At 56.6% G+C, this 27,369-nt stretch overlaps 2 protein-coding genes across 3 annotated transcripts in view; both read left to right on the forward strand.

The window, feature by feature from the left end:
• The window catches only part of LOC116945731 (DNA topoisomerase 1-like), a 30,480-nt gene extending 24,743 nt beyond the window's left edge, over positions 1 to 5,737 (forward strand). For both annotated transcript variants that reach the window (XM_076069753.1, XM_032960236.2), the window contains 3 exons: positions 519 to 613; positions 834 to 983; positions 3,701 to 5,737. In XM_076069753.1, the coding sequence (XP_075925868.1) occupies positions 519 to 613; positions 834 to 983; positions 3,701 to 3,803 (348 nt within the window). In that variant the 3' untranslated portion in view covers positions 3,804 to 5,737. The remainder of the gene's footprint in view (positions 1 to 518; positions 614 to 833; positions 984 to 3,700) is intronic.
• A 639-nt stretch (positions 5,738 to 6,376) lies between these two features.
• The window catches only part of LOC116945727 (1-phosphatidylinositol 4,5-bisphosphate phosphodiesterase gamma-1-like), a 58,080-nt gene continuing 37,087 nt past the window's right edge, over positions 6,377 to 27,369 (forward strand). Inside the window, exons 1-9 of the mRNA XM_032960230.2 lie at positions 6,377 to 6,808; positions 18,196 to 18,351; positions 18,785 to 18,878; positions 19,386 to 19,433; positions 20,814 to 20,898; positions 22,830 to 22,913; positions 25,304 to 25,359; positions 26,065 to 26,116; positions 26,385 to 26,486. Of these exons, the coding sequence (XP_032816121.2) occupies positions 6,634 to 6,808; positions 18,196 to 18,351; positions 18,785 to 18,878; positions 19,386 to 19,433; positions 20,814 to 20,898; positions 22,830 to 22,913; positions 25,304 to 25,359; positions 26,065 to 26,116; positions 26,385 to 26,486 (852 nt within the window). The 5' untranslated portion in view covers positions 6,377 to 6,633. The remainder of the gene's footprint in view (positions 6,809 to 18,195; positions 18,352 to 18,784; positions 18,879 to 19,385; positions 19,434 to 20,813; positions 20,899 to 22,829; positions 22,914 to 25,303; positions 25,360 to 26,064; positions 26,117 to 26,384; positions 26,487 to 27,369) is intronic.

A 27,369-nucleotide genomic window follows, 5' to 3' on the forward strand; every position in this document is an offset into this window, starting at 1 on the left:
GTACGTCGACGCTACGTGTTTGGGGGGGTCCGCGTGTACGCGAGAGTGAGTTTGTGCCTCTGCGTCTCAGTCTTCCTTTCTGTAGGTCTGCCGGTATCGCGCTGCCTCTCCCTGCAGTGTCTCCTTCTACCCTCACGTCTCGTTCTCTCCGTGTCTCCTTCCTCTCGCCCGCACAACCCTGCTGCGTGTCACTCTCTCGTCGCGCCCTCCTCGTCAAGCGAACTCTTCGTTTAAACGGTGACTCCACTCGTCGGACGGGGGAGGGCACGCTGGCTGGAAACAAATGAGGGTGTGGCGCCCACACGCTTGTGTGTGTGCAGCCCACGTGTGTCGCGCGTGCGTACGTGCATGCGTGCGTGCGTGCATGCGTGCGTGCATGCGCGTGCGTACGTGCATGCGTGCGTGCGTGCGTGCATGCGCGTGCGTACGTGCGTGCGTGCGTGCATGCGCGTGGCCCATGTGTGTGCTGCACGCATGCGTGCGTGCGTGTGTGCCCCGTGTGTGTGTGCGCCGTGCAGGTAGGCGCCAAACAGGAGCAGCTGCGCGAGGCGCGAGACGATCTGGCGAAGGCAAAGGTCAACCTGAAGCGGCACGACGATCCCAAGATGCAGAAGTAACGCACGCGCGAGTGTCCATGTTTGTCGGCGAGCAGCCATGAAGGCCTACATGGCCGAGTCGACCGTGTGAGGAGCAGGAATGGAAGTGCGCTAACTGCTGCGCTCACCACTCCCCACGTGCACCAACGCGTCTCGGCATGTAAACGGCTCGACCCGCGCCCCCCTCGTGTCCCCCCGCCCCCTCCTGCCCCCTCTCTCCTGCCCCGTGCCGCCCAGGATCGTGGAGGCAAAGCAGAAAGCCGTGGAGCGGATCGAGCAGCAGCTGGCCAACATGGAGGTAGCCGTCACGGACAAGGAGGAGAACAAGCAGATCGCGCTCGGCACCTCGAAGCTCAACTACCTGGACCCTCGCATCTCCGTCGCCTGGTGCGTTGGGGGCATCTGAAAACGAACCATTAAACTTGTTTCCATTTTAAATTTTGATTTAAAGCTTTCGTGACTGCAGTAATTCATATTCTTATTTTTTTCGGTAAAGTCACGTTGAAGGGGAACAACAAAATAATAAAATATATATAAAACAATAAAAAAAATTCTCACGACGTTTCGACCATAACACAAACGGTCGTCTTCAGGTGTGTTGGTTTGCATAAATTTATTTTTAAACGGCACATTTATTTATTTATAAAAACGTTAGCGCCACGCGCAACGATTTGGCAGTTTATTAATAAAAATAAATTTATGCAAACCAACACACCTGAAGACGACCGTTTGAGTTATGGTCGAAACGTCGTGAGAATTTTTTTATTGTTTTATATATATTTTATTATTTTGTTGTTTCCCTTCAACGTGACTTTACCGAAAAAACTAAGAATACTTGTTTCCACTTTACCCGCTGAGCTACGCAGCTCTTTATCAGAAGCTACCTGGCGACAAAATGATAGCTCAACGAAGCGGATTGTCACGTGGAAATTTAAAACCGCAACCAAATACCCTAAACGGGGGGGCCATGGGTGGGGGCTGGGGCCGGTGGCCCCCATCGGAGCCCCCCCCCCCCTCACCGCGGATTCCTCTCTCACCCGGGAGTGGGCGGGGGCGCTCCGTGAAGTGGTGGCATGCACGGCGACGCGCCGATGCCGTGTTCCCGTGACGAGCACGGCTGCTCGGCACAAACCCACAGGGGCTCAAAACGCCAAGCGGCCAGCGACAAGCAGCAATATCAATGCTGTATTAGATAAGGGTTCATGGGTTTCTTAAATTCAGCGAGGTTATTTTCGTGGCAAGAGCTTGGGAAAAGATGATGATGATGATGTGAAGAGGGAATCCCAAAGTGGGGCAGTGCGAGAAAGAAGAAGCAGAAATAGAAGTGTTGTGACCTGCAATGTGATGAGTGGTTTGGTGGGTGGGTGTGCGAGTTTGTGGGTGGGTGGGTGGGTGAGTTGGTAAGTGGGTTGGTTATTGAGCGAGTGGTGGTTTGGTGGTTGAACACGGTGTGGTGAATGAGATTAAAGACAGGGGGGAAGAATCATCGAGTTGAGTTCATGGTAGTCGTGGTAAAAGAGGTCAGGAAGGCGACCGACCTATTGACCTTTAGCAGGTGTAGCAGCTGACGGAAGCTCTGGCACTCGCAGTTTTTGAGTTCCACGTGCAGTGGGTTCACTTGAGAGACGCACTCAGGAGGCAACATGTTTATTCTACAACCACAACTGAGTAACCACATAACCGGTAACCACCACGGGGTAACTACATAAACGGGTCAGGTCAGTCGGCACACTGCCTGACCCACGATGCCGAGCACGAAGACCGGAGACCGAGGAGAAGACAGCACGGCGGGTTCCATTCCACCGTGGCCTGGCTCCGCCCTCGGCCACGCCCCCTCCAGAAGATTCTGGGCCATACACCACGTGTCCCTTCTGTCCCCTTTTGCCCACATCCTTACCCTGTCCTGTCACGTGCCCTTGCCAGCCAGCCGGGCTGCTACGTCCTCAGATGCCCCCTCTCTGCCAGCCACCAGAACCATGCCCCCTAGGGACCCTTTCCATGACATAGCGTACCCTGCTGGCAGAGAGGGCTACTACACTCTCAGTTCCCCTCTCTCTCAATAACTGGCGCTAGGCGCCGTAGTGACCCATTATACGTCACTACACATGTTTGACAAAGGTGACACGTCCTGCGTGTTCAGACGATGAGCGATACGGGGACATTCCACCCTCCCTCCTCCGCACGCGACGCCAGGAGACTTCCCCTCGGTGCCCCTGGCGGCGACGCAGTGGGGTAACACTCGTGTCTCAAAGCAACAAGGACCAGGATTCAATTCCCAGCTCCGGGTGTCTTTTGTGTATAGAATTTGTGTTTTCTCCCCCTCTGTTCTATTTGGGCCTGCTTCCTCGGTACTTGAGTTTCCTCCTCATTAGCTAAAAAAAAACCCCCACACAACGTAACTGTTATTAGCCAAAAAATTCCAAATGCTGAAAAATGACCGGCGAATTACTCAATTGGGGTCACACGCCGCAGCCTCCTACTGTGAAAAACCTGGCAGGATCCTCCTGAAAAAGTCTCTACGAGGAACCCCGGCGAGGAATTTCCCTTAAGCGCCGCTAATCGCTCGCGCGCTCGGGAGCCCCAGCGTGGCAGCCGCGTGACCACGCGTGGCCACGGGAGGGCGCTAGCGCCAAGCGCCGCCACCTCGGCAGGTGAGAGGCCACCGAGGCTCGGGGAGAGAGCCGCGTGAACGCGCGCATCACGTGCGCGTCCGTTGTTTTGAAGAGGACCGCAACAACGTGCGCCGCCAGGTGACGTTCGCGTGCAAACGGCCCTCTCCCCCCCCCCCCCCCCTAACCCCGCTACGGAAAAGGGCCGTCGCCCGAAACGTCGCCGGCGTTGAGCGCGAGTTCGCGCCCGTGTCGCCGCCGCCGCCGCCACCGCCGGCGGTGTGTGTGTGTGTGTGTGCCCGCGTTTGTTGTGGGCTAGGAGGAAGCTGTGCGGCGGAGCGCGAGAGGCGGATGACGGCGGTCGGCGAAGCTCCGCGAGAAGCGGCCCGGCGTGCACGCGGCGCCCGTCGTTGATCTCCGTGTCCCCCCCCCCGCCCCTGCCCCCCACCCCCCCCCCCCCCCCCTTCTCTCTCTGCACCCGTCACGCCCCGCCAGGTGCAAGAAATTTGGAGTTCCGATCGAGAAGATTTACAACAAAACGCAGCGCGACAAGTTCGCCTGGGCCATGGCGATGGTGGATGCGGATTACGTCTTCTAGTCACTCCTCCTCCCACCCTGCCTCCTCCCAGCGGTGACATCAACCTTCTCCTTCACCGCTTCTCTCGTTACGTTCCCCCCCCCTCCCCCCACCCACCACCACCCACCACTACCCACACCACGTTCGCGGATTCGGTGACCCCGGAGTGGAGAGCGCGGTGACTCTCAAGCCCGTTTCGCCCGCCGGCGATACCCGCGGCGACGTTCTCCCTCCCGCCCCCCCCCCCTATCCCTCGCCGAGCGCAAGATGAAAATTACCGCACGGGGGAGCCGTGCCGGCGCTCCCGAGCCGGGCCCTGGCGTCATCGCCGCTGACGCCAAATGAGGGGACCGGTTTGCTTCCCGTAAATGGCCGCAGAGCGCCGGGCCGCCCCGGTTTGCCCAGAGCCGATGATTGCGCGTTTGCCGAGAAGGCGGATTCCACTGTGTAACCACCGCGCATTTATCGGTTTGGGTTGGTTGTAGTTTTGTTGTTGCACGGTCGGGGGGTGGCAGGGGGGCCCCGGTGGTCACGCTCGTGGCCTACACACAGCAAAGAAGGGCCTGGGTTCGACTCCTATCTCGGGGTGGGGGGGAGGGAGGGGGGGGGGCGCCTTTCTGCGTGAAGTTCTTCCTCTGTTGCTGCATGGGTTTCCTCAGGAGGTTCTCGGATTTACTCCCATGGCTTAACAACACAATCCCCACTCACACAATGCAACCGCTGTTGGCCATGAAATATCCGACGTTGAGCAATTAACCACAAATCACTCAATTGAGATTCCAGACGGCAGCAATATTACACCCCCCTCCTCCTCCTACTGCGAACGTTCGGCAGGGCCCTCCTGGTTAAACATTCTTTAAGCTCTGTGAGGTTTTTTTTCCTGGGTAAACAAGCGGAATCGTATTTCGGTACGTACGTGTGTGTGTGTGTATGCGTGTGTGTGTGTGTGTATGCGTGTGTGTGTGTGTATGCGTGTGTGTGTGTGTATGCGTGTGTGTGTGTATGCGTGTGTGTGTGTGTATGCGTGTGTGTGTGTGTATGCGTGTGTGTGTGTGTATGCGTGTGTGTGTGTGTATGCGTGTGTGTGTGTGTATGCGTGTGTGTGTGTGTATGCGTGTGTGTGTGTATGCGTGTGTGTGTGTGTATGCGTGTGTGTGTGTGTGTATGCGTGTGTGTGTGTGTATGCGTGTGTGTGTGTGTATGCGTGTGTGTGTATGCGTGTGTGTGTGTGTGTATGCGTGTGTGTGTGTGTGTATGCGTGTGTGTGTGTGTATGCGTGTGTGTGTGTATGCGTGTGTGTGTGTATGCGTGTGTGTGTGTGTGTGTATGTGTGTGTGTGTGTATGTGTGTGTGTGTGTATGCGTGTGTGTGTGCGCACGAATGATGCTGCCACTGGGAGCCTGAAGCAAGGATCGGGAGCTGCCACACCCACGCGGAGGGTGGGGAGACGCCGCACTCCCCAGAGAGAGAGAGCGGCGTCTCCCGTGAGATAGCCCGGTCGTGTGCCGCGCGGTGTCCACCAAGAGGTCCGACGGGCCGCTCTCTGGCCCGCGCGGGGCTGGCTGGCTGTGCACGTGGCTGTGCACGTGGCTGTGCACGTGGCTGCCTGTCGTCCAGCGATGCAGAGGCAGCGAGGGTTGGTGGGGGATCGCCACGCGCGTGTTGTGAAACTCCGCGTGGGGGTCGAGGCGCGGGTGCCGTTCCCCGTGTCGCCAGGAGAAGGCGGTACGGAAAGTTGACTCGCCTCCATCGGTTCCCTTCTGTACGAGACGGTGTTGTGCCCCTCGCGCGTGCGAGTTTTCTCTCCGCCTTCCTCCCGGGTGTATGAACACGGATTGGTTTGGAACCGTCTGGAAAACAAAACCAAAAAAACTGCCGTGTGGCAGGACCCTCTTTAAAAAAAAGTCCCATGACACAGAGTGGCTCTACTGAATAAACACACGTGTTCCCTCGCCGCCTGCGACGTCTTCTGTCTTGAGCTCGAATTCCCTGGCGCTGCACGGGGGGGGGGGGCACACGGTTTCCTATCCAGGTCCGGGGGTCACTGGCTGTGCTGTTGGCTGAACTCAGCTGCGCGATAGGAATGTAGAATTCACAGCACAGGCTGGGTGCGCTCGTGGCCTAAGAGGTTGGCGGTGCAGGAGTGGATCATGAAAGCCTCTGCTGATGTTTGTCTCTGTGTGGTTTCGTCTTACTGGAAGTCAAAGCTAAGCAGGTGTTTGAGCCTGGTTGGTCATGTTGGGTGGGCCAACGCCGAAGAACAATTTTGGTTAAATATTCCTAAACCAGCGAGCGAGCGGAAACCGCAAATAGTCTGAGCGTTAAAACGCGTGTACGCCACGTGAAATGCAATTTGGCTGTCGGGGTGGTGGAGGGCTTCACGACAGAAATATATTGCCAGATTATTACGCAGCCCGAACCTCTCGAATCGGTTGTGCGTTAGCACAGGAAGACTTGACGCGACTCCCATCTCGGCAGCGATGGGGAGACGCTACCCCCTAGTCGCCTGGGACGCATCCCCCACCGCTGATTCCCCCGGGGGGGGGGGGGGGGGGAGCGAGGGGGAGGGTGGAGGGGGCTCGGGGCGCCAGGCAGCAGGAAGTGTTCGCATTGCCCCGCAGCTCCCAGCTAGGGGGTTGAGGCGACACGGCGAGCGCGCACGGCTCCAAACCCACCCCAGGGGTGGGTGGCGCTCATCGCAAGAGTCTCGGGGGACCCCCTTTGTGTGCGCCCCCCTCCGTGTGTGTCACACGCACGCAGCCCCCCACCCGAAGCAGAGGAACCGGCGTGGGGGGGGGAGGGGGTGTAGGTTGCGTCAACTCGAAGATCCCCGCCGCCACCGCGCACCACGATGTGGCGCTCCCCCAAACAGCAGGGCGCGAACTCCATGCTGAGCCATCTCCAGCTGGGCTCCGTGCTCACGCTGTTCCGCCGCTCCGCCCGGCCCGAGAAGCGAACCCTGCAGGTGGACATGCGGAGTCGTCAGGTGGTGTGGAGCCGCACCGTGGAGCGCGTCGAGGGGAAAGGTGAGGCTGTGGGGGGGGGGGGGTCTCGGGACTCTGCTGCTTGCTCCCCGCCACCAGTCGCATCCATCGTCAAATCCACGTGACGCCATCGTGTCTTGATCGTGCGTACCGCGTTGCGTCTGCCTGTACAGGGAGGGGTTATGGGGGCTGTGTGCAAGGCATATGCGTAAGTAAACATTGTCACGAAGCAAGGCGGTGCGGGCAGGGGTGAAGGTGCAAAGGGGAGTGCGAGCTCGGAGTTGTGCGTGTCCGCTCCGGTGCGATGAGGCGTGCGCGTGTGAGCCAAAGGCTTGGGCTGTGTGTGGAGGAGCGGTGGGGCAGCGGTTAGCGCTACGCTGCGCTACAAACCCGGCGAACGCGGTTCGATTCCCGCTCACGGTCAACACCGGTGACAATTATCTGAATCGGTCCTGGGCCTCGCCTAGATCGACTCGGCCTCAAATGAGTACCTGGTTGCGGTGCGTAAACATCGCCAACTGGGGAGACAAAGGCGGCCGGGCGTTGGTGCTGGCCACCCACCCCATCGTGTGCCGTGCCGACCTTCATAGGTGCTCGCTAACAGCGCTTTCCCCGACAAGATCACCAGACCAGAATCGGAGACGTGGTAATCTCCGTCACTCGCCCCAGACCAGACTCGAACCGTGCCTCTCTCCCTCCCTCTGCTGACTTCGGAAGGCTCACGGCAGGACGGGCGCGCTTCTCAAATCTGCGATGTTTCCATTCATTCGTTCGCTCAGATCTGGGAAGCGAAGCTGGCTTATTCAGCCCGGGGATTGGGCGGTCTTCGTCCTGGTCACAAATACAAAGTTTGTGGGGAATAATAGCCGTTTTCTATACTTTCTAGGCATAAGCAATAAAAAAAATAACACTTAGTACCCATAAACACAAATTGTGTTACGTCGTGTTATAAATGTGGAGGAGAGAAACTGGAGAACCCCGGAGAAAAACCCACGGGGCCACGGGGAGAGAGAAAACAATCAGACTCCACATCGACAGCAGCAGCAGCAGCAGAAGGCGTCGTCAGGGTCGAGGTCGACCCCACGACCTCCTGTAAACCAGGCGAGGTCGAACCCACGACCTCCTGTAGACCAGGCGAGGTCGACCCCACGACCTCCTGTAGACCAGGCGAGATCGACCCCACGACCTCCTGTATACCAGGCGAGGTCGAACCCACGACCTCCTGTAGACCAGGCGAGGTTGAACCCACGACCTCCTGTAGACCAGGCGAGGTCGAACCCACGACCTCCTGTAGACCAGGCGAGGTCGAACCCACGACCTCCTGTAGACCAGGCGAGGTCGAACCCACGACCTCCTGTAGACCAGGCGAGGTCGACCTCACGACTTCCTGTAGACCAGGCGAGGTCGACCCCACGACCTCCTGTAGACCAGGCGAGGTCGACCCCACGACCTCCTGTAGACCAGGCGAGGTCGAACCCACGACCTCCTGTAGACCAGGCGAGGTCGAACCCACGACCTCCTGTAGACCAGGCGAGGTCGAACCCACGACCTCCTGTAGACCAGGCGAGGTCGACGCCACGACTTCCTGTAGACCAGGCGAGGTCGACCCCACGACCTCCTGTAGACCAGGCGAGGTCGACCCCACGACCTCCTGTAGACCAAGCGAGGTCGAACCCACGACCTCCTGTAGACCAGGCGAGGTCGAACCCACGACCTCCTGTAGACCAGGCGAGGTCGAACCCACGACCTCCTGTAGACCAGGCGAGGTCGACCCCACGACTTCCTGTAGACCAGGCGAGGTCGACCCCACGACCTCCTGTAGACCAGGCGAGGTCGAACCCACGACCTCCTGTAGACCAGGCGAGGTCGAACCCACGACCTCCTGTAGACCAGGCGAGGTCGAACCCACGACCTCCTGTAGACCAGGCGAGGTCGAACCCACGACCTCCTGTAGACCAGGCGAGGTAGCTCACATCGCGGCGCCGGATTGACGACAGCTTAGTACGCGTGCACATTTCCGTTTCTCTTATGAGGCGTAATGGTGGCTGAGGTAGCCAGTACAGGATAGTCAGTACGAGGTAGTCAGTATGAGGTAGCCAGTACAGGATAGTCAGTACGAAGTATTCAGTATGAGGTAGTCAGTATGAGGTAGTAGGTACAGGATAGCCAGTGCCAGGTAGTCAGTATGAGGTAGTCAGTACGAGGTAGTCAGTACGAGGTAGCCAGTATGAGGTAGTCAGTACGAGGTAGTCAGTACGAGGAAGCCAGTATGAGGTAGTCAGTACGAAGTAGCCATTACGAGGTAGTCAGTATGAGGTAGTCAGTACCAGGTAGTCAGTATGACGTAGCCAGTATGAGGTAGCCAGTATGGGGTAGTCAGTACGAGGTAGTCAGTATGAGGTAGTCAGTATGAGGTAGTCAGTACGAAGTAGCCATTACGAGGTAGTCAGTATCAGGTAGTCAGTACGAGGTAGCCAGTATGAGGTAGTCAGTACCAGGTAGTCAGTATGACGTAGCCAGTATGAGGTAGCCAGTATGGGGTAGTCAGTACGAGGTAGTCAGTATGAGGTAGTCAGTACGAAGTAGCCAGTATGAGGTAGACAGTATGAGGTAGTCAGTACCAGGTAGTCAGTATGAGGTAGTCAGTACGAGGTAGTCAGTATGACGTAGTCAGTATGAGGTAGTCAGTACGAGGTAGTCAGTATGACGTAGTCAGTACGAGGTAGTCAGTACGAGGTAGTCAGTATGAGGTAGTCAGTACCAGGTAGTCAGTACGAGGTAGCCAGTATGAGGTAGCCAGTACGAGGTAGTCAGTACGAGGTAGTCAGTACCAGGTAGCCAGTACGAGGTAGCCAGTGTGAGGTAGTCAGTACGAGGTAGTCAGTATGATGTAGTCAGTATGAGGTAGTCAGTACCAGGTAGTCAGTATGACGTAGCCAGTATGAGGTAGTCAGTATGAGGTAGTCAGTACGAGGTAGTCAGTATGAGGTAGTCAGTACGAGGTAGTCAGTACGAGGTAGTCAGTATGAGGTAGTCAGTATGAGGTAGTCAGTACGAGGTAGCCAGTATGAAGTAGTCAGTACGAGGTAGTACGAGGTAGTCAGTACGAGGTAGTCAGTATGACGTAGTCAGTACGAGGTAGCCAGTACGAGGTAGTCAGTATGACGTAGTCAGTACGAGATAGTCAGTATGAGGTAGTCAGTACGAGTTAGTCAGTATGATGTAGTCAGTATGAGATAGTTAGTATGAGGTAGTCAGTATGAGGTAGTCAGTATGAGGTAGTCAGTACGAGGTAGCCAGTATGAAGTAGTCAGTACGAGGTAGTACGAGGTAGTCAGTACGAGGTAGTCAGTATGACGTAGTCAGTACGAGGTAGCCAGTACGAGGTAGTCAGTATGAGATAGTCAGTACGAGGTAGTCAGTACGAGGTAGTCAGTATGAGGTAGTATGAGGTAGCCAGTATGAGGTAGTCAGTATGAGGTAGTCAGTGCGAGGTAGTCAGTACGAGGTGGTCAGTACGAGGTAGTCAGTACGAGGCATCTGATCGCACAGGCCGCGTGTCGATGGCACGTGGGGAATATTTTGAAATCGGGAAATGGTGGGGGGGGGGGCAGGAGGCGGGCACGTGGGTGTCCTTGGGGGAGGGGGAAGGCCCCCCGCTGGCCCCCCACTGGCCCCCCGCTGGCCCCCCACTGGCCCCCCGTGGGTCTCGGCACAGAGTGCTGCTGCTGCTTGCTGCTCGAGGCTGCCACTCGCTCTGGCGCGGGCCCCGTCCGTAACGCGTGAGCGAGGCGGGAGCGCTCTGTCGGGGCGTGCATCAGGAGCCTGACTGCTCGTTTGCTCCACTTTCTCTTCTAGACCCCCCCCCCGCCCCTCTTAGTCCTCCCTCTCCTCCTCCCGGCCCCCCTCTCGTCGCTTCTCCTCCCGGCCCCCCTCTCGTCGCTTCTCCTCTCCGCGGTCTGGGGGACCGCGAACTCTGCTCGGCTTCGCGGTTAGGCTCAGGGCATAGATTTAGCGGAGAGATTAGGAGAATTGTTAGGTTCGTGGGATAGGGATTGAGTCAAGCGTAGGTTCATGGGTTAGAGTTATATAGCGGCAAGGGTAGGGTTAGAGGCAAGGGTTAGAGGCAATGGTAGAGTTAGAGGCAAGGGTAGGGTTAGAGGCAAGGGTAGAGTTAGAGGCAAGGGTAGGGTTAGAGGCAAGGGTAGAGTTGGAGGCAAGGGTTAGAGGCAAGGGTAGAGTTAGAGGCAAGGGTAGGGTTAGAGGCAAGGGTAGAGTTAGAGGCAAGGGTAGGGTTAAAGGCAAGGGCAGGATTAGAGGCAAGGGTAGGGTTAGAGGCAAGGGTTAGAGGCAAGGGTAGGGTTAGAGGCAAGGGTTAGAGGCAAGGGTAGGGTTAGAGGCAAGGGTTAGAGGCAAGGGTAGGGTTAGAGGCAAGGGTTAGAGGCAAGGGTAGAGTTAGAGGCAAGGGTAGGGTTAGAGGCAAGGGTAGAGTTGGAGGCAAGGGTTAGAGGCTAGGGTAGAGTTAGAGGCAAGGGTAGGGTTAGAGGCAAGGGTAGGGTTAGAGGCAAGGGTAGAGTTAGAGGCAAGGGTAGGGTTAAAGGCAAGGGCAGGATTAGAGGCAAGGGTAGGGTTAGAGGCAAGGGTAGGGACGGGGGTTAGGGGTAGATGCAAGGGTAGGGACAGGGGTTAGGGTCAGAGACAACAGTCAGGGGGTATGGTGAAAGATGGGGTAGTGCTTAGAAGTTAGGTTTAGGAGGATAGATTTCAGCTAAGGTTCAGAGTTCGTGCAATAATAGTTATCGTTGCGCTAATGCTATTGTGAGGGATAATTGAGTGTGTGTGTACTGTGGGAGCGAGCTGCTGAGGGTGAATGCTCGCGAGAACTCGCGGGCGTGGTGGGGTGAGTGGGAGTTGTGAGCGCGTGCTGCCGAATGGGTGGCCCCCTCCCTCGCTCCCTCCACGAGCCCAGGGGAAGTGCTGCCCGTAGAGATCTCTCATTTCCGCTTTTTTCTCCAACAAAGGCCCCTGTGTAGCCTTCACAGACTGTTGGGGCAAGTGCTGTTAGCAAGTAGCACCTACGAACACACAAAGACAAAGATCCCCCGTGTAGCCTTCACAGACTGTAGGGGCAAGTGCTGTTAGCGAGCACCTATGAAGGCCGTTAACGGTACACGAGGGGGTGGGTGGCCAGCACCACGCCCGACCGCCTTTGTCTCCCCAGTGACGATGTTTACACACTGCACCAGCTACTCATTTGAGGCTGAGTCGACATAGGGGAGGCCCGGGACCGGTTAAGATAATTGTCACTGGTGTTGGCCGTGAGCGGGAATCGAACCCGTGTCGCCAGGATCATAGCGCAGCGTGCTAACCGCTACACTATCGCTACCATTCAACAACAACAACCGCTATTCGCCACTAAGTGGCCACGTGAAGTGTCGAACGCCCGCTGGCAGGAGGTCACGGGGCAGACCCAAGTGCCACGGGTCGACTGACTGAGATGACTGGCTGTGCCAACCTGCTGTGCTTTAGCCACCTGGCGCTCCGCTCGTTGTTGTGAGCGTCACTCCTCCGCCCTCCGTTGTTGTTGGAGGGCGACTGCCTCCAACTACCCAGTAGCGGCCTTCACGAGCCTCCTCCACAGAGGCCGATCTTGACACGGCTGGTACCAGTCATCGGCAAGTTCACTCAGCTCCACGTCCTCCCGTACCACATCACTCCATCTCTTCTCTACCCCGTGCCGCGCCCGTTTAGCCCCCTCGATCCGGCCGAACAAAACCTGTTTCGGCATGCGGTGGCTGGGCATGCGGGCTACATGACCCAGCCAACGCAGCCTTGCCTGCCGGAGGAGCTCACCGATGCGACCTTGCCCAGACATTTCAAGGATTTGTGAACTCCTCACCCAGGATGGATCGTAGGCAGGCTAGCCTAAATGTTTCTAACCGGCGAAGATGTTCCATTAGGGGGGTCCACGTTTCGCAAGCATAGAGAAGGGAGGAAATGACTTTGGCCGAGAAGACCTGAAGCTGATTGCGGAGCGACAGACCAGGTAGCTTCCACACAGCGTTACGCAACCGATGAAAGGATATTGCCGCTCGACTGATTCGGAGTGAGACCTCTGCTGTTAAACTGGAGCCGGTCATAAGCACACTGCCCAGGTATGGGAAACTCTCCACTCTCTCCACAACTGCCCCATCACCGATTGGGAGTTGTGGGGGTGGAGTGTCCGATGGTACAAAATACCCAGGCAGGTGCTTAGTTTTGGTGGGGCTGATGGTAAGGCCCCATCTCTTAGTGGCACGCTCCAGTCTCAGTAGCAGCGTCTCCCACTCCTCCTCTGAATGAGCAGCTATTACCAAGTCATCGGCATACATAACGTGGTTGAGCAATAGGGAGCCATCCCTTGACCGCACCCGGGCATCGATCAGCCTCCCATTATATCTATACCAAATGGAGATTCCCCCGGTACAGCTATTGAAGGCTTCACGACACTACTTGGTCAAAATAGATGTTAAATAATGTGGGAGCCAGAGGACATCCCTGTTGCACCCCAAGGTGTACAGGGAATGGCTCTGACTCCCGGCCACGTAGTTTTACCCGGGCCCAATCATCATCATGAAGGTCCTTAATGATCGTGAGCAGAGGGTCAGGTACTCCAAAAGCACGAAGAACGACCCAGAGCCCAGGCCTACTGATGGTATCATAGGCCTTGACCAGGTCAATAAAGCAGAGATGTAGGTCTTGCTGGAATTCCCTACACATCTGCTGTAGCAGACGGACATAATGGCATCTGTGCAGGACCGCCCTTTCCGGAAACCGCATTGGGGCTCCGCAAGCATCTCCTCAGCGTGCCTGGCAAGGCGATGTTGAATAATCCTTGCCAGGACCTTTCCCGGCACACTGAGGAGTGAGATGCCCCTGTAGTTGTTACAGTCTGTGCGGGGACCACCAGGGCATCCTTCCAATCCTGCGGAACCCGTCCAGTGGTTCAGACTGTTGTTATGATGTCATATAGGGCAGTCTGTGCACAAACGCCACCCTCCCTCAGCATTTCGCTTGGGAGATCATCTCTGCCCGGTGCCTTTCCTGGTCTCAGACTCCGGATCGCCTTCAGCACTTCCTCAACAGATGGCACCTCAGCCAACCACTCACAGGGCGTGACTTCTTCCAATATTTGAGGCACCGCAGCCTCAGCAGGGTCATCCTCACTTTGTGCCACGATGTTTTCCTGGCTGAGGGATTTCCCCCCCCCCCCCCCCCCCCCCCCAGGACCTCACAGAAATGCTCAGCAAATCTACAAACCTGTTCCTGGGGGTCGGAAATTGGCTCACCGTTTTTTCCCCTAATGATGGAAATAGGTGTGGCACTGCAGGTTACTTTTTTTATGGAGTTAAATAGAGATTTATGATCGCGGGTCAATGAGGCAGACTCCATCTCCTCAGCAGCCCGCGACCACCACCCATCCTTGCAGCGCCTCATGGCTCTCCGAACCTCCGAGCGAAGGCTGCAGTAAGCCTCCTCATTCTCTGACGTGGAATTATGTAGCCGATGACAGTGGGCCTGTCGCTTTTTCTCAACTATCCTGAACACCCCCTCTGTCAGCCAGGGTCTCTGGGGAAGTCTGGACCGTGTACCCAAAGCAGCCATTGCAGCTGCATGAGTCACAGTCCTAAACCTCGCCCATTTACCCTCGACATCAGGAAGAGTGGGGGACGATGCTAACCCCAGCCGCAAGCGATGATGAAATTCTCGCTTGCAACTTTCATCAGATAACTGAGACCAGGCCACTTGAGGTTGGAATGGGGTCCTGGGTGTACACCCACCACCGGAGTGGAAGAATGGCAGGCGCATCTTACAGATGACTAGTCGATGGTCAGAGGTCAGATCAGCTCCACGGTAGGTCCTGGTGTCAAGGACATGGGCTCACATCCTCTGGTCCGTCACTATGTAGTCCAGCAGATGTTCTTGCTTGGACCCGGCATGCATCCATGATGTTGTGTGGATGAGCCGATGCCGGAACAGCGTGTTGGTAATTACAAGCCCATGGGCTGCACAAAATTCTAGCAGCCTCCTACCGTTGTTATTGAGCTGATCTGGCCCATGCCCTCCAATCACTCCAGACCAGGTGCCAGCATCATGACCAACTCGGGCATTGAAGTCACCTAACAAGATGACTCTATCCCGAGGGGCCACTTTAGCCAGCACCTGTGACAGGAGGTCATAGAAGGCATCTGACTCATCGGCTTTGCCTGCATCCCTCCACGGATGTTCGTCTTCGGTGGGGGCATAAGTAACCATGACCACCACTCCTCGGTTGATGGGAAGGCGAGCCCAAAGTAGCCTGGGACTTACAGCTTCCCTCACCTCACCGCCACGCTCCCACGCCCCCTTCATTCTTTTGTTCAAAAGAAGAGCCACACCCTGTTGTTTGGCAGTCTGCTACCCCGAGTAGAGGACTGTCCACTCCTCATGGTGGCAGGAACCAGAACCGGTCCACCGGACCTCCTGAATGCCACAGAGATCCAAGCAGTACCGGTCCAGCTCCCGACAGAGGAGTGGCATATAGCCTTAACAGACTGTAGGGGCAAGTGCTGTTAGCGAGCACCTATGAAGGCCAGAACGGTACACGAGTGGGTGGGTGGCCAGCACCACGCCCGACCGCCTTTGTCTCCCTAGTGGCAATGTTTACACACCGCACGAGGTACTCATTTGAGGCTAAGTCGACCTAGGGGAGGCCCGGGACCGATTCAGATAATCGTCACTGGTGTTGGCCGTGAGCGGGAATCGAACCCGGGTCGCCAGGTTCATAGCGCAGCGCGCTAACCGCTACACTATCGCTCCCCACCATACACATATATACACACATATATATACACATATACATATTTACACAAACACACACATATACATATACACATACATACACACATATACATATATAAACACACATACAAAAAACACACAAGGACAAATATCCCCTGTATAGCCTTAATAGACTTTTGTGGCAAGTGCCGTTAGCAAGGGCAGAGGAAGGCCGAGAGGGCACACGAGGGGGTGGGTGGCCCGGCCGTCTTTGTCTCGCTGTGGCTTAGTCCGCCGTGACCTTTGTACTTTCTTCGCGCCGCGTGCCTCTCGATGATTTCACGACGACATTGACCATGGCGACGATTGATCACTTCCTGACTTCCAGAACCGCTCGTGGATTTTGAAAAACGATTCACAGCTCCCCGGTTATCGTTAAACAGCGAGAATCCGTCAGATCTAATGTTTGTGCCGGGACGCTCCCAGAAGGTTCCAGAGTACCCCAAACACATTCGTGAATCACGCTGCATGGCCTTAAAAAAAAGGTAAAATATATAATAAGCGACGTTCCAGGAAATGGCCCTTATTCTTGGCACCATAGGCCGTGTCGCAAAGTTTCAGACATTCCCTCGGGGTGACTTGGGGGCCGTACATAAATGACGTCACACACCTAGGGGGGGGGAGTGGGGGGTCAGACATTTGTGACGCCGTGTGACGAGGGGGGAGGTCAAAAATCGGTCAAATTCACGTGACATCATTTATGGACGGCCCCTTGTGAGCTCTCACCTTTGGGCCCGAGATAGGAGATTGGTGCTTGTGGGAGGCTCGTAGAGATTGGAGGTGGGGGTCGGTGCACGGTGGGGGGTAAAGCTCGCGAGGGAGAAAAACCTCACAGCCAAAGGTGACAATTCCCACGGCAGTGATTGGCGCTGTTCTGGAAAAGGCCTTGGGTCGTAAAATTACCAAATCCGTGTTGTATCTGCACATCCACAATGGGACTCACAGAAGGCCTTCGGAGTGCCCTTGCAAGTAACATCGGGGAGTATTTTGTCTCAGCGAGCCTGACTCTGCTGACGCGGCCCAGAACGTGAAGACCGGGCCTCAGGGTTTACGTTCCGAAACAAATGCAGAAGACCGGGTCTTGGTTTTAGTTATCCCGAGTGACAACCCGAGCTGCACGCTGAGCCGTCCATTCGTGGGGCGGATCAGCGCGAGGACAGCAGAGGTGGAGGTTCGAGTCCTGACCCAGGCGGGCGGGCCCTGCGGTTCCCCGACCGCCCGCATACTGTGCCCTTGACCACTGGCGGACACAAGCCGGCGTCTACAGTTCGCTGAATGTTTCATTCACCACATAGCGTGAGAACGCTCCACGCTGGCAATGGACCATGGTACACTTACGTCTCGCAGTTGGCCAGCGCCGGTGCGGCTAGCGAGACGCTGCGAGTCGTGGCCGCTGCAGAGTTTGCTGCTCAAATGGCACGTACCTCCAAGAGCATGGCGTGGCTGATGCGATGGTTCAATGTTACTGTGCCATTCAATTGAGGAAGTACTGCGCGGTGTTATCTTGGTGTGGTCTGGGAGCGCTTTGTTGTTGTTGTTGTTTCTGCCTTGCCCAAGCTTGGTCAATCGGACTTATAATAAAAACAATGTTACTTGTAATTTATTTCTATTTAATGACTTGCTTACCTTTTCCCCAATGTTGCACTCCTATCGTGCTTTTCGTATTGTTCGCTGTTGTTACTCGCTGACCCGCCCCATACTGGACATCTGTGAATAACAGAGCTTCACAGCTCATCGGATCCCTCCTGCAGTGAAAATAAACATTCTGATCCTGACCACGTGGAACACAAATGATCTTTTTTTTTATTTTGCGTGTGAAAGAGCAGATATTGGAGGGGCAGATGTGGGGGTGGTGGTGGGTGGGGACAGATGTGGGGGGGTGGTGGTGGGTGGGGACAGATGTGGGAGGGTGGTGGTGGGTGGGGACAGATGTGGGGGGGTGGTGGTGATGGTGGGTGGGGACAGATGTGGGGGGGGGGTGGTGGTGATGGTGGGTGGGGACAGATGTGGGGGGGGTGGTGGTGATGGTGGGTGGGGACAGATGTGGGGGGGTGGTGGTGGTGGGTGGGGACAGATGTGGGGAGGGTGGTGGTGGTGGTGGGTGGTGGGGGTGGTGGTGTGTGGTGGTGGGTGTTGGTGGTGGTGGGTGGTGTGGGTGGTGGTGTGTGGTGGTGGGTGTTGTTGGGGGTGGTGGTGGGTGGTGTGGGTGGTGGTGTGTGGTGGTGGGTAGTGGGGGTGGTGGTGGGTGGTGTGGGTGGTGGTGTGTGGTGGTGGGTGTTGTTGGGGGTGGTGGTGGGTGGTGTGGGTGGTGGTGTGTGGTGGTGGGTGTTGTTGGGGGTGGTGGTGGGTGGTGTGGGTGGTGGTGTGTGGTGGTGGGTGTTGTTGGGGGTGGTGGTGTGTGGTGGTGGGTGGTGTGGGTGGTGGTGTGTGTCTGGGCGCGTGTTGCTCTCTGCGTACTCCGCGGAGTGCTCCCGGTTGGGGGCAGTGTGGGCCGTGCTGCTCGGCGCGCGTGCTCCGTGGGAGTCGCCGCCCCCCCCCCCCCGTTCACCGCTCCCTCTCTTGCTCGGCAGTCGACATCCGCGAGATCAAGGAGATCCGCAATGGGAAACAGTCGCGGGACTTCGAGCGCTTCGGAGACGACATCGACGACTCGCTGTGCCTCGTCATCTTCTACGGCAGCGAGTTCCGCCTCAAGACGCTCAGCCTCGCCAGCCAGCAGGGCGGGTGTGAGTGCAGCTCAGCACCCAGCACTCGGCACCCCGCAGACAGAATACAGCACCCAGAACACAGCACCCAGCACCCAGAACACAGCACCCAGCAGCCAGAACACAGCACCCAGCAGCCAGGACTCGGCACCCAGAACACTCATCACCCAGCACCCAGAACACGGCACCCAGCAGTCAGAACACAGCACCCAGCACCCAGAACACAGCACCCAGCACCCAGAACACAGCACCCAGCACCCAGAACACAGCACCCAGCACCCAGAACACAGCACACAGCACCCAGCAGTCAGAACTCGGCACCCAGTACACTCATCACCCAGCGCAGGGGAAACCCAAGGGGAGCGGAAGGATTTGTGTGATTGAGAACATCCACTAGGCTGCGTCACTGCTGTGCCTCCCCTCCATCTCCCTTCCCCTCCCCTCATCCCCACAGCCGTGGATAGGAAGGAGGTGAACAAGTGGATGAACGGCCTCAAGTTCCTCATGGAAGACTGTGCCAAGGCCCCAACGTCCATCCAGACTGAGTGGTGATTACCCCCCTCTATAACCTCCCATATTTCACCCCCACCTCCCACCCAGTAAGCATGGCAACGTTGGGCCCAACGTTGCCATGTGGTTGTGATCGTTGGGCCGACGTTCCGTGTACACCGGGCAGCAATAACGACCTGAGAGTTGGCGCACCTGCTTGGGCCGAGAGCTCGGTTGACCCTCCTGTGCAGCAGGGTCTCTGCGCCAGATAACCTCATGGTCGGAGGGGAGAGGAGGGGGATGATGGGGAGGGAGATGAGGGAGGGAGGGGGAGGGAGATGAGGGAGGGAGGGGGAGGAGATCGGGTGCCGCAGCCTCGTGGCCTCGTGGCCTTGTGCCTGCACTACAGCGGCCACTGCGCGTCAAGGCGCGGAGAGAGGAATAGGGCTTCAAATGCCGCTACGGTCCCTCGAAAGCTTCGCTCATTGTGCCCCCCTCCCCACCCCGCTTCTCCAACCTGCCCGCCCCCGCCCGCTCCCTCCCCTCACTCCCCCCTCCACCCGCAGGTGGCTGCAGAAACAATTCATCCCCCTGCAGAAACCAAGCACCAAGTGGTAACGCGGCCGCCTCCGCAGAGCCGCGGTTCACGAATTGCGCACACCCACCCCCACCCCCCCACCCCCATCGCGACACAGCCCCCAGCGCCGTCGCTCGCCGTTAACCAGCCGAGTCCGAGCTCAACCACGGGGGGAGGCGGGGGGAGGTGGCGAGAGTGGCTCAGGTGTGAGCGGGGCACGGCGCCGCTGAGATCCTGCACCGGATCCAGGTTCCGGCCGCCTGCGATTAAACCGGATTCTCAAGTCGAGCGAGGCGATGGGGGTCGAGCCGGTCACCGTCCATTTCACGACGACAACAAAACCATCTATCGGTTTGAGTGTCGTACGATGTAGCAGGATGGTAGGAAACCACTAGCCCGTACTGCGTGTGAGCACATGTCAGAAACAGAATCAGAATATTTATTGACACTGGATAAATTTGATGAGCGATAAATATTGTTTTTCACAGATGACCAGTAGAGGCAGGTCAGTGGAAGGGATCTCAGAGGTAGCTCCGTGATGTGAACTTCCGTGGGCCGTTCTCCAACACGACGGGCGGCACCCTCTCTGATTCTCCCCGTCACATTTGTCGGAGATTTACAACGGCGACAAAAAGGCAGGGATGGGAATGTCGATGTCTAAGGCATGCGCTGTCCGTCCCTCTGTGAGGGCCTTGTCCCACCCCTGCCTCCTGGAGCCAGGCAGCCTCCCTGCCCGGGCTGCTCACCGCTGGCAGAGCGGCCCCGCTCCAATCAAAGCGGCGAACAACTTCCCCGTTTTTGTGCTTTCGACTCCGCGGCTCTTCCACAAATAGACGCGAGACCGCCACCGTCGCCAAACGCAGCGCGCAGCGACGGTGGAGGGAGGGGGGGAGATGGATTCTGGGTCGCTCATAGATCGGCGTAGGCACGTGATTACGCGTCACAACCGTGGTAGGAGATATACGGGACGTGGTGTACCGGGTGAAAACAAAAATGTTGTTTTTGGACATCTGTGAGACTGCTGGACATCTGTGGGAAAAAAGAGCTTCATAGCTCATCATATTTCTCAAGGACAGATAAAGATTCTCATTTGTTGTCATCTGGTTGGCTCGTGGGTTCGGGTCGGGTTCGAGCCGGGCTGAGTACTCGTGGCTGGTTGGTTCCTTGGTTCGGAGTAGGGCTCGTACACGTGGCCAGTTAAAGGGCCAGTGGGCAGGCTAGTACTGGAAGCTGATTGGCTCGTCGGCTTGTCGGTTAGGGGAAGGGCGAGCATCTGGCTCGCTCAGGGAGTCCACCCCCACTCTGGCTGCCTCCCCTGCGCGCTGCCAAGTTTGGCTCCTGTCCGCTTTGTCCCATTCTCATTTGCGGCGTTGCTGAGTGCCCCCCCCCCTCTGCCCTCCCACCACCCCGGCCGCAGCATCACAGAGAAGGAGCTCAAGATGATTCTCTCCCAGTTGAACTACAAAGCGACGAACCCCAAGATGCTCAAAGATCGGATCAGGGTGAGAGAGAGTGCGGAGGGCGGCTGACCCCTGCTGGAAGAGTCTTGATCCCTGCTCTGGACCCCCCCCCCCCCAATGACCCCCCCCCCAATGACCCGACCTATAAGATGGGGGCTACCCCAGAACGCGCCTACCCGGACCCCCACACACGGCGCGCGGAGCGGTGGATCGATTCGCCCTACTTAAACGGACGCGCGCCGACGACCGTTTACGATTCGTGCCGGTTTCGTGCAGATTGTACTCAAATGAACACGGTGCAGCTTGGCTCAGCGAGCAGAGAGAGAGAGAGAAAAAACCACTCGTGCCAGCGAGAGACGGCGGGAAGTTCGTCCCCCACCCCCCCCCCCCCCCCACCGGTTCCGCTCCGAGTCTCGCGGAGATTTACGCGGAGGCTCTGTACGAGCACCACGTTCAGTTGCCATCTGCTTCCCTGTTGTTTAATTATTCCCGGGACCGTGAGCTTGCCCGAGGAGGCGGCTGCCGTCGTGGGGAATCTGCTCGGGTTCTCGGGGCGTCAGTTCCCCGGGCGTTTGTCAGTTGCGTGGTAACCCAGATGAGAGTAACGCTCGTGATGATGCATTTACACGTAGTTCTCTTTGCTATTGTCAGATATTCTTCCTCCGATGCTGTTGTCCCGGGTTTTCTTTTTTTCTTGCTCAAAGGTGGCAACCCGACCACCACATTATTAGTGGAATAATTGAGTGAATGGGTTGTATGAGTGAGCGGGTATATTTTTGGGTGAGTGTGCGAGTGAGTGGGTGTGTGAGTGAGTGTGTAGGTAAGTGGATGAGTGAGTGGGTGAGTGAATGGGTCAGTGGGTGAGTGGATGGGTGAGTTAGTGTGTGGGCGGATGAGTGAGTGGGTCAGTGAGTAGGTGAGTGAGTAGGTGAATGAGTGGGTGAGTGAGTGGGTGAGTGAGTGGGTGAGTGAGTGGGTGGGTGAGACGGTGAGTGAGTGGGTGAGTGAGTGAGAGTGTGGGTGGGTGAGTGGGTTAGTGAATGTGTCAGTGGGTGAGTGGATGGGTCAGTGTGGGTGGGTGAGTGAATGGGTGAGTTAGTGTGTGGGCGGGTGAGTGAGTGGGTCAGTGAGTGAATGGGTGAGTGGGTGGGTGGGTGTGTGGGTGGGTGAGTGAGTGAGAGAGAGATTGTGTGGGTGGGTGAGTGATTGGGTGAGTGATTGAGTGGGTGGGTGAGTGTGTGGATGGGTGAGTGAGTAGGTGAGTGAGTGGGTGAGTGAGTAGGTGAGTGGGTGGGTGAGTGGGTGAGTGAGTGGGTGAGTGTGTGGGTGAGTGGGTGAGTGAGTGAGTGAGAGTGTGGGTGGGTGAGTGAGTGAGTGGGTGAGTGAGTGAGTGGGTGAGTGTGCGGGTGAGTGAGTTAGAGTGTGGGTGAGTGAGTGGGTGAGTGAGTAGGTGAGTGGGTGGGTGAGTGAGTGGGTGGGTGAGTGTGTGGGTGAGTGGGTGAGTGAGTGGGTGAGTGAGTGAGAGTGTGGGTGGGTGAGTGAGTGAGTGGGTGAGTGAGTGAGAGTGTGGGTGGGTGAGTGAGTGAGTGGGTGAGTGGGTGAGTGGGTGAGTGAGTGAGTGAGTGGGTGAGTGAGTGGGTGAGTGAGTGAGTGAGTGGGTGGGTGGGTGAGTGAGTGAGTGAGTGGGTGAGTGAGTGAGTGGGTGAGTGAGTGAGAGTGTGGGTGGGTGAGTGAGTGAGTGGGTGAGTGAGTGGGTGAGTGAGTGAGTGAGTGGGTGAGTGAGTGAGTGAGTGGGTGAGTGAGTGAGTGGGTGGGTGAGTGAGTGAGTGAGAGTGTGGGTGGGTGAGTGAGTGAGTGGGTGAGTGAGTGAGTGGGTGAGTGCTTGTTGTGACCCTGTCGTGTGGTGGTTGAACGCAGCGGTCTGTGTACCGCCTGACACGCTCGCTCTGTCCCCCTGTGCGTGCCGCGTCCAGGCCGTGGAGACCAGGGAAGGGATGATTTCGTTCGAGAAGTTCTCCCAGTTCTACGTCAACCTCCTGTTCGACGAACAGAAGTCGGTGCGTCGGCACCGCGGCCTCGCAGCCCACGGGCGTCGAGATGGCCAACGCCAAATCCCGCAGTGACCTCAAACAGGCATTGGGCTCTTGGCTATAGCCGTGCACAGCCAGTGGTGGAAACGCGACACTCCTCTGTCGGGGGCGAGTCTATCCGCAGAGCAACCGCAATTATATCGATCCCTGAGGGACGATGGGCCGAGTCAACCCCCGGCAAGGATTTGAATTGCTGACCCTTCCGATCGCGAGTCGCTCTCTCCGAGCAGACGGGCCGGTCTGCGTATGTGTCGACACCTACACTTGTACATGTTGATGCATGTGTCTGTATGCGTCGACACCTACACTTGTACTTGTTGATGCATGTGTCTGTACGTGTCGACACCTATACTTGTACATGTTGATGCATGTGTCTGTATGTGTCAGCACCTACACTTGTACACGTTGATGCATGTGTCTGTACGTGTCGACACCTACACTTGTACTTGTTGATGCATGTGTCTGTACGTGTCGACACCTACACTTGTACATGTTGATGCATGTGTCTGTACGTGTCGACACCTACACTTGTACATGTTGATGCATGTGTCTGTATGTTTCGACACCTACACTTGTACATGTTGATGCATGTGTCTGTATGTGTCGACACCTACACTTGTACATGTTGATGCATGTGTCTGTACGTGTCGACACCTACACTTGTACTTGTTGATGCATGTGTCTGTATGTGTCGACACCTACACTTGTACATGTTGATGCATGTGTCTGTATGTGTCGATACCTACACTTGTACTTGTTGATGCATGTGTCTGTACGTGTCGACACCTACACTTGTACTTGTTGATGCATGTGTCTGTATGTGTCGACACTTACACTTGTACATGTTGATGCATGTGTCTGTATGTGTCGACACCTACACTTGTTGATGCATGTGTCTGTATGTGTCGACACCTACACTTGTACATGTTGATGCATGTGTCTGTACGTGTCGACACCTACACTTGTACTTGTTGATGCATGTGTCTGTACGTGTCGACATCTACACTTGTACATGTTGATGCATGTGTCTGTATGCGTCGATACCTACACTTGTACATGTTGATGCATGTGTCTGTACGTGTCGACACCTACACTTGTACATGTTGATGCATGTGTCTGTACGTGTCGACACCTACACTTGTACATGTTGATGCATGTGTCTGTACGTGTCGACACCTACACTTGTACTTGTTGATGCATATGTCTGTACGTGTCGACACCTACACTTGTACATGTTGATGCATGTGTCTGTACGTGTCGACACCTACACTTGTACTTGTTGATGCATGTGTCTGTACGTGTCGACACCTACACTTGTAGATGTTGATGCATGTGTCTGTATGTGTCGACACCTACACTTGTAGATGTTGATGCATGTGTCTGTACGTGTCGACACCTACACTTGTACTTGTTGATGCATGTGTCTGTATGTGTCAGCACCTACACTTGTACTTGTTGATGCATGTGTCTGTATGTGTCAGCACCTACACTTGTACTTTATGATGCATGTGTCTGTATGTGTCAGCACCTACACTTGTACTTGTTGATGCATGTGTCTGTACGTGTCGACACCTACACTTGTACATGTTGATGCATGTGTCTGTACGTGTCGGCACCTACACTTGTACATGTTGATGCATGTGTCTGTATGTGTCGACACTTACACTTGTACATGTTGATGCATGTGTCTGTACGTGTCGACACCTACACTTGTACATGTTGATGCATGTGTCTGTACGTGTCGACACCTACACTTGTACATGTTGATGCATGTGTCTGTATGTGTCGACACCTACACTTGTACATGTTGATGCATGTGTCTGTATGTGTCGACACCTACACTTGTACATGATGACGCATGTGTCTGTATGTGTCGACACCTACACTTGTACTTGTTGATGCATGTGTCTGTACGATATCTGTTGAAGTAGCTGTGTGTGGATTACAGTGGAGTGGGGGAGCGGTAGTGTAGTGGTTAGCACACTGTGCTACGACCAATACTAGTGGCGAATATCTGAACCGGTGCCGAGCCTCCCCTAGGTCGACTCCATCTTAAACGAGTACCTGGTGCGGTGTGGTAAACTTAAGCATTGGTGATACCAATACGCCCGAGTGTGCCGAGCCGGCCTAGATAGGTTGACACGCTAACAGCGCTTGCCCCAACAGTCTGTTAAAGGCCACACGGGGGATCTTTGTATTTCGGGGTTGTACATGATCTCTTTGTACGAGACATCTCTTACGTGACATCTTCGTGCTAACGACGGTGATGTCACCGTGTGCCACGCGATGCCACGGCGTGCATGGCGCCCGCCCTCTGACCCCTGTGGCGCCCGCGCCTCTTCTCCGTTCCACTCCAGATCTTTCCGCAGGTCACGGACCACAGCGACCAGCCCACAGTGTCGTTCGTGCTCCGGTAACTACCCCGCGCCTCCCCCCCCCACCCACCACGGCCGAGCGTACCTAAAATTCCGCATTCCTATGGCAGGGACGAGTCATCACGGAGGACAACCACCGTTGACTTCCCGTCAAGTGGTGTTCTTTGATCGACCCCCGGAAGGATGATTGGCTGAGTCGCCCCCCCCCACTTCCAACCAGAATTTGAACTCGCGACCTTCTGATTGCGAGCTGCTCATCTAGCATTGAGCCACCTGTTACCAGATGAGTGAGTGCTGGAGAGCGAGTCACAGTGGGCGATGATTTCCCCGCAGCTCGCTCGACTCGCCATGACAAACGGCGACGGCCGCCTCCGGGGTTTTCACGAAATTGGCTCCTGGCTTCAAACATCTTCCACCCCCTCGGCCTCAACCTCTTCCCACTGTTCGCTGTCCCCTCTCCACCTCCTCTGCTCCACCCATCCCTGCACCTCTCCACACGCTGCCTCCCATCACCTCCTTGCGAGCGTCGCCTCGTGCCTCCAGGTTGGAGCAGGTTTAAAAACCGGAGCCACGAGCCGCTTTCTCACTCCGCCTCGACCCTCCTCCTCATCCTCCGCTGTCGCACGCCGCGGTGCTGCCGCGTGGCCGTGAGCGGCCGGACGAGGACGGCGATGGCGACACGGGGCCGGGGGTCTGATCCGTCGCGCCCTCCCTCCCTCCCTCTCTCTCTCTCGCCCGCACAGGGACACCATCACCATCCTGGACTTCCAGCGGTTCCTCTTGTTCGACCAGAAGGTGAGTCGGCCTCCGCCCCGGGCCCTCGCTTCTGCGCACACGACGACGAACACAACGGACGCGGCCGACGCGGTCGTAGCGCTTAAGACTGCGAGGCGACGTTCTTGGCGGCTGAGCCCCTTCGCCTGGGACTCGCGCAGAGCGACCTCCCGGCGGCCTCGTTCGCCCCTCGTGACGCGATTCCACGATGCCACGATGATGCCACGCCCTCGCTCCATTGGCCCTGACGCCGCTACTGCCGCTGCCGCCGCTGCTGCGACCGCTGCAGGAGGCGTGGGCGTCCGACCTGCAGCGGGTGCGGAACTTCATGAACAAAGTGCTGCCGGACCCCAAGCGCAGCCAGGACGGGGCCTACTTCAAACCCCACGAGGTGCCTCCTCTCCTCTGCCCCCCCACCCCGTCCCCTCCTCTCCCTCCAGGTCATTGAGTGAAACCTCCTGACTGTGTCACTTCCTCCGTGGGGCACCCTCCCACTGAATCACTGAGCTATGTGGTCACCTTTTTACGAGTGTCATCGATTCACTGAGGGACCTCCTCACCGTGTCGCCTTTTCGCTGTGTCATTGGGTCACTGGGTCATCTGCTTATTCATTGGCCTATCGTTTTGGTGACCTCATTGCACCTGCTCCCCCTTGAGCTACCCCCTCACTCGGTTACCTCTTTGGTCACCTCATTACTTGATCGTTGGGTCGCTTCACTTCCTTATGGGTCACCGTTTTACGCGGTCACATCTTCAGTGCACCTCATCCTCAGACGGTGATGAGAGTGGGGGAGCGAGCGAGTGGGGGAGCGAGCGAGTGGGGGAGTGGTTAGCTGTTTTCTTGAGCAAGTGCCAATGTCGCTGTGTGGCTGTGTCAGTCACGGCACGAGTGAGCGACGGTGTCAATGACAGGCTGTGTCACTCTGTGGTAGTGTGAGTGGAGTGATAGTGTCGCCTAGTGACACAGTGAATGACACTTGAGTGACACTGCGAGTGACACACTGAATGACACTGTTAGTGACACTGTTAGTGACACTGTGAGTGACACTGTGAGTGACACTGTGACCTTGTGAGTGACCGTGTGAGTGACCATGTAAGTGACCTTGTGGGTGACCGTGTTATTGACCCTGTGACCTTGTGATTGACCCTGTGAGTGACACTGTGACCTTGTGAGTGACCCTGTGAGTGACACTGTGACCCTGTGACCTTGTGAGTGACACTGTGACCCTGTGAGTGACACTGTGACACTGTAAGTGACACTGTGACACTGTGAG

This window comes from Petromyzon marinus, chromosome 25 (genome assembly GCF_048934315.1).
Source record: "Petromyzon marinus isolate PM22_M1 ecotype Great Lakes invasive population chromosome 25, UKy_Petmar_22M1.pri1.0, whole genome shotgun sequence".
NCBI classification, from domain to species: domain Eukaryota; kingdom Metazoa; phylum Chordata; class Hyperoartia; order Petromyzontiformes; family Petromyzontidae; genus Petromyzon; species Petromyzon marinus.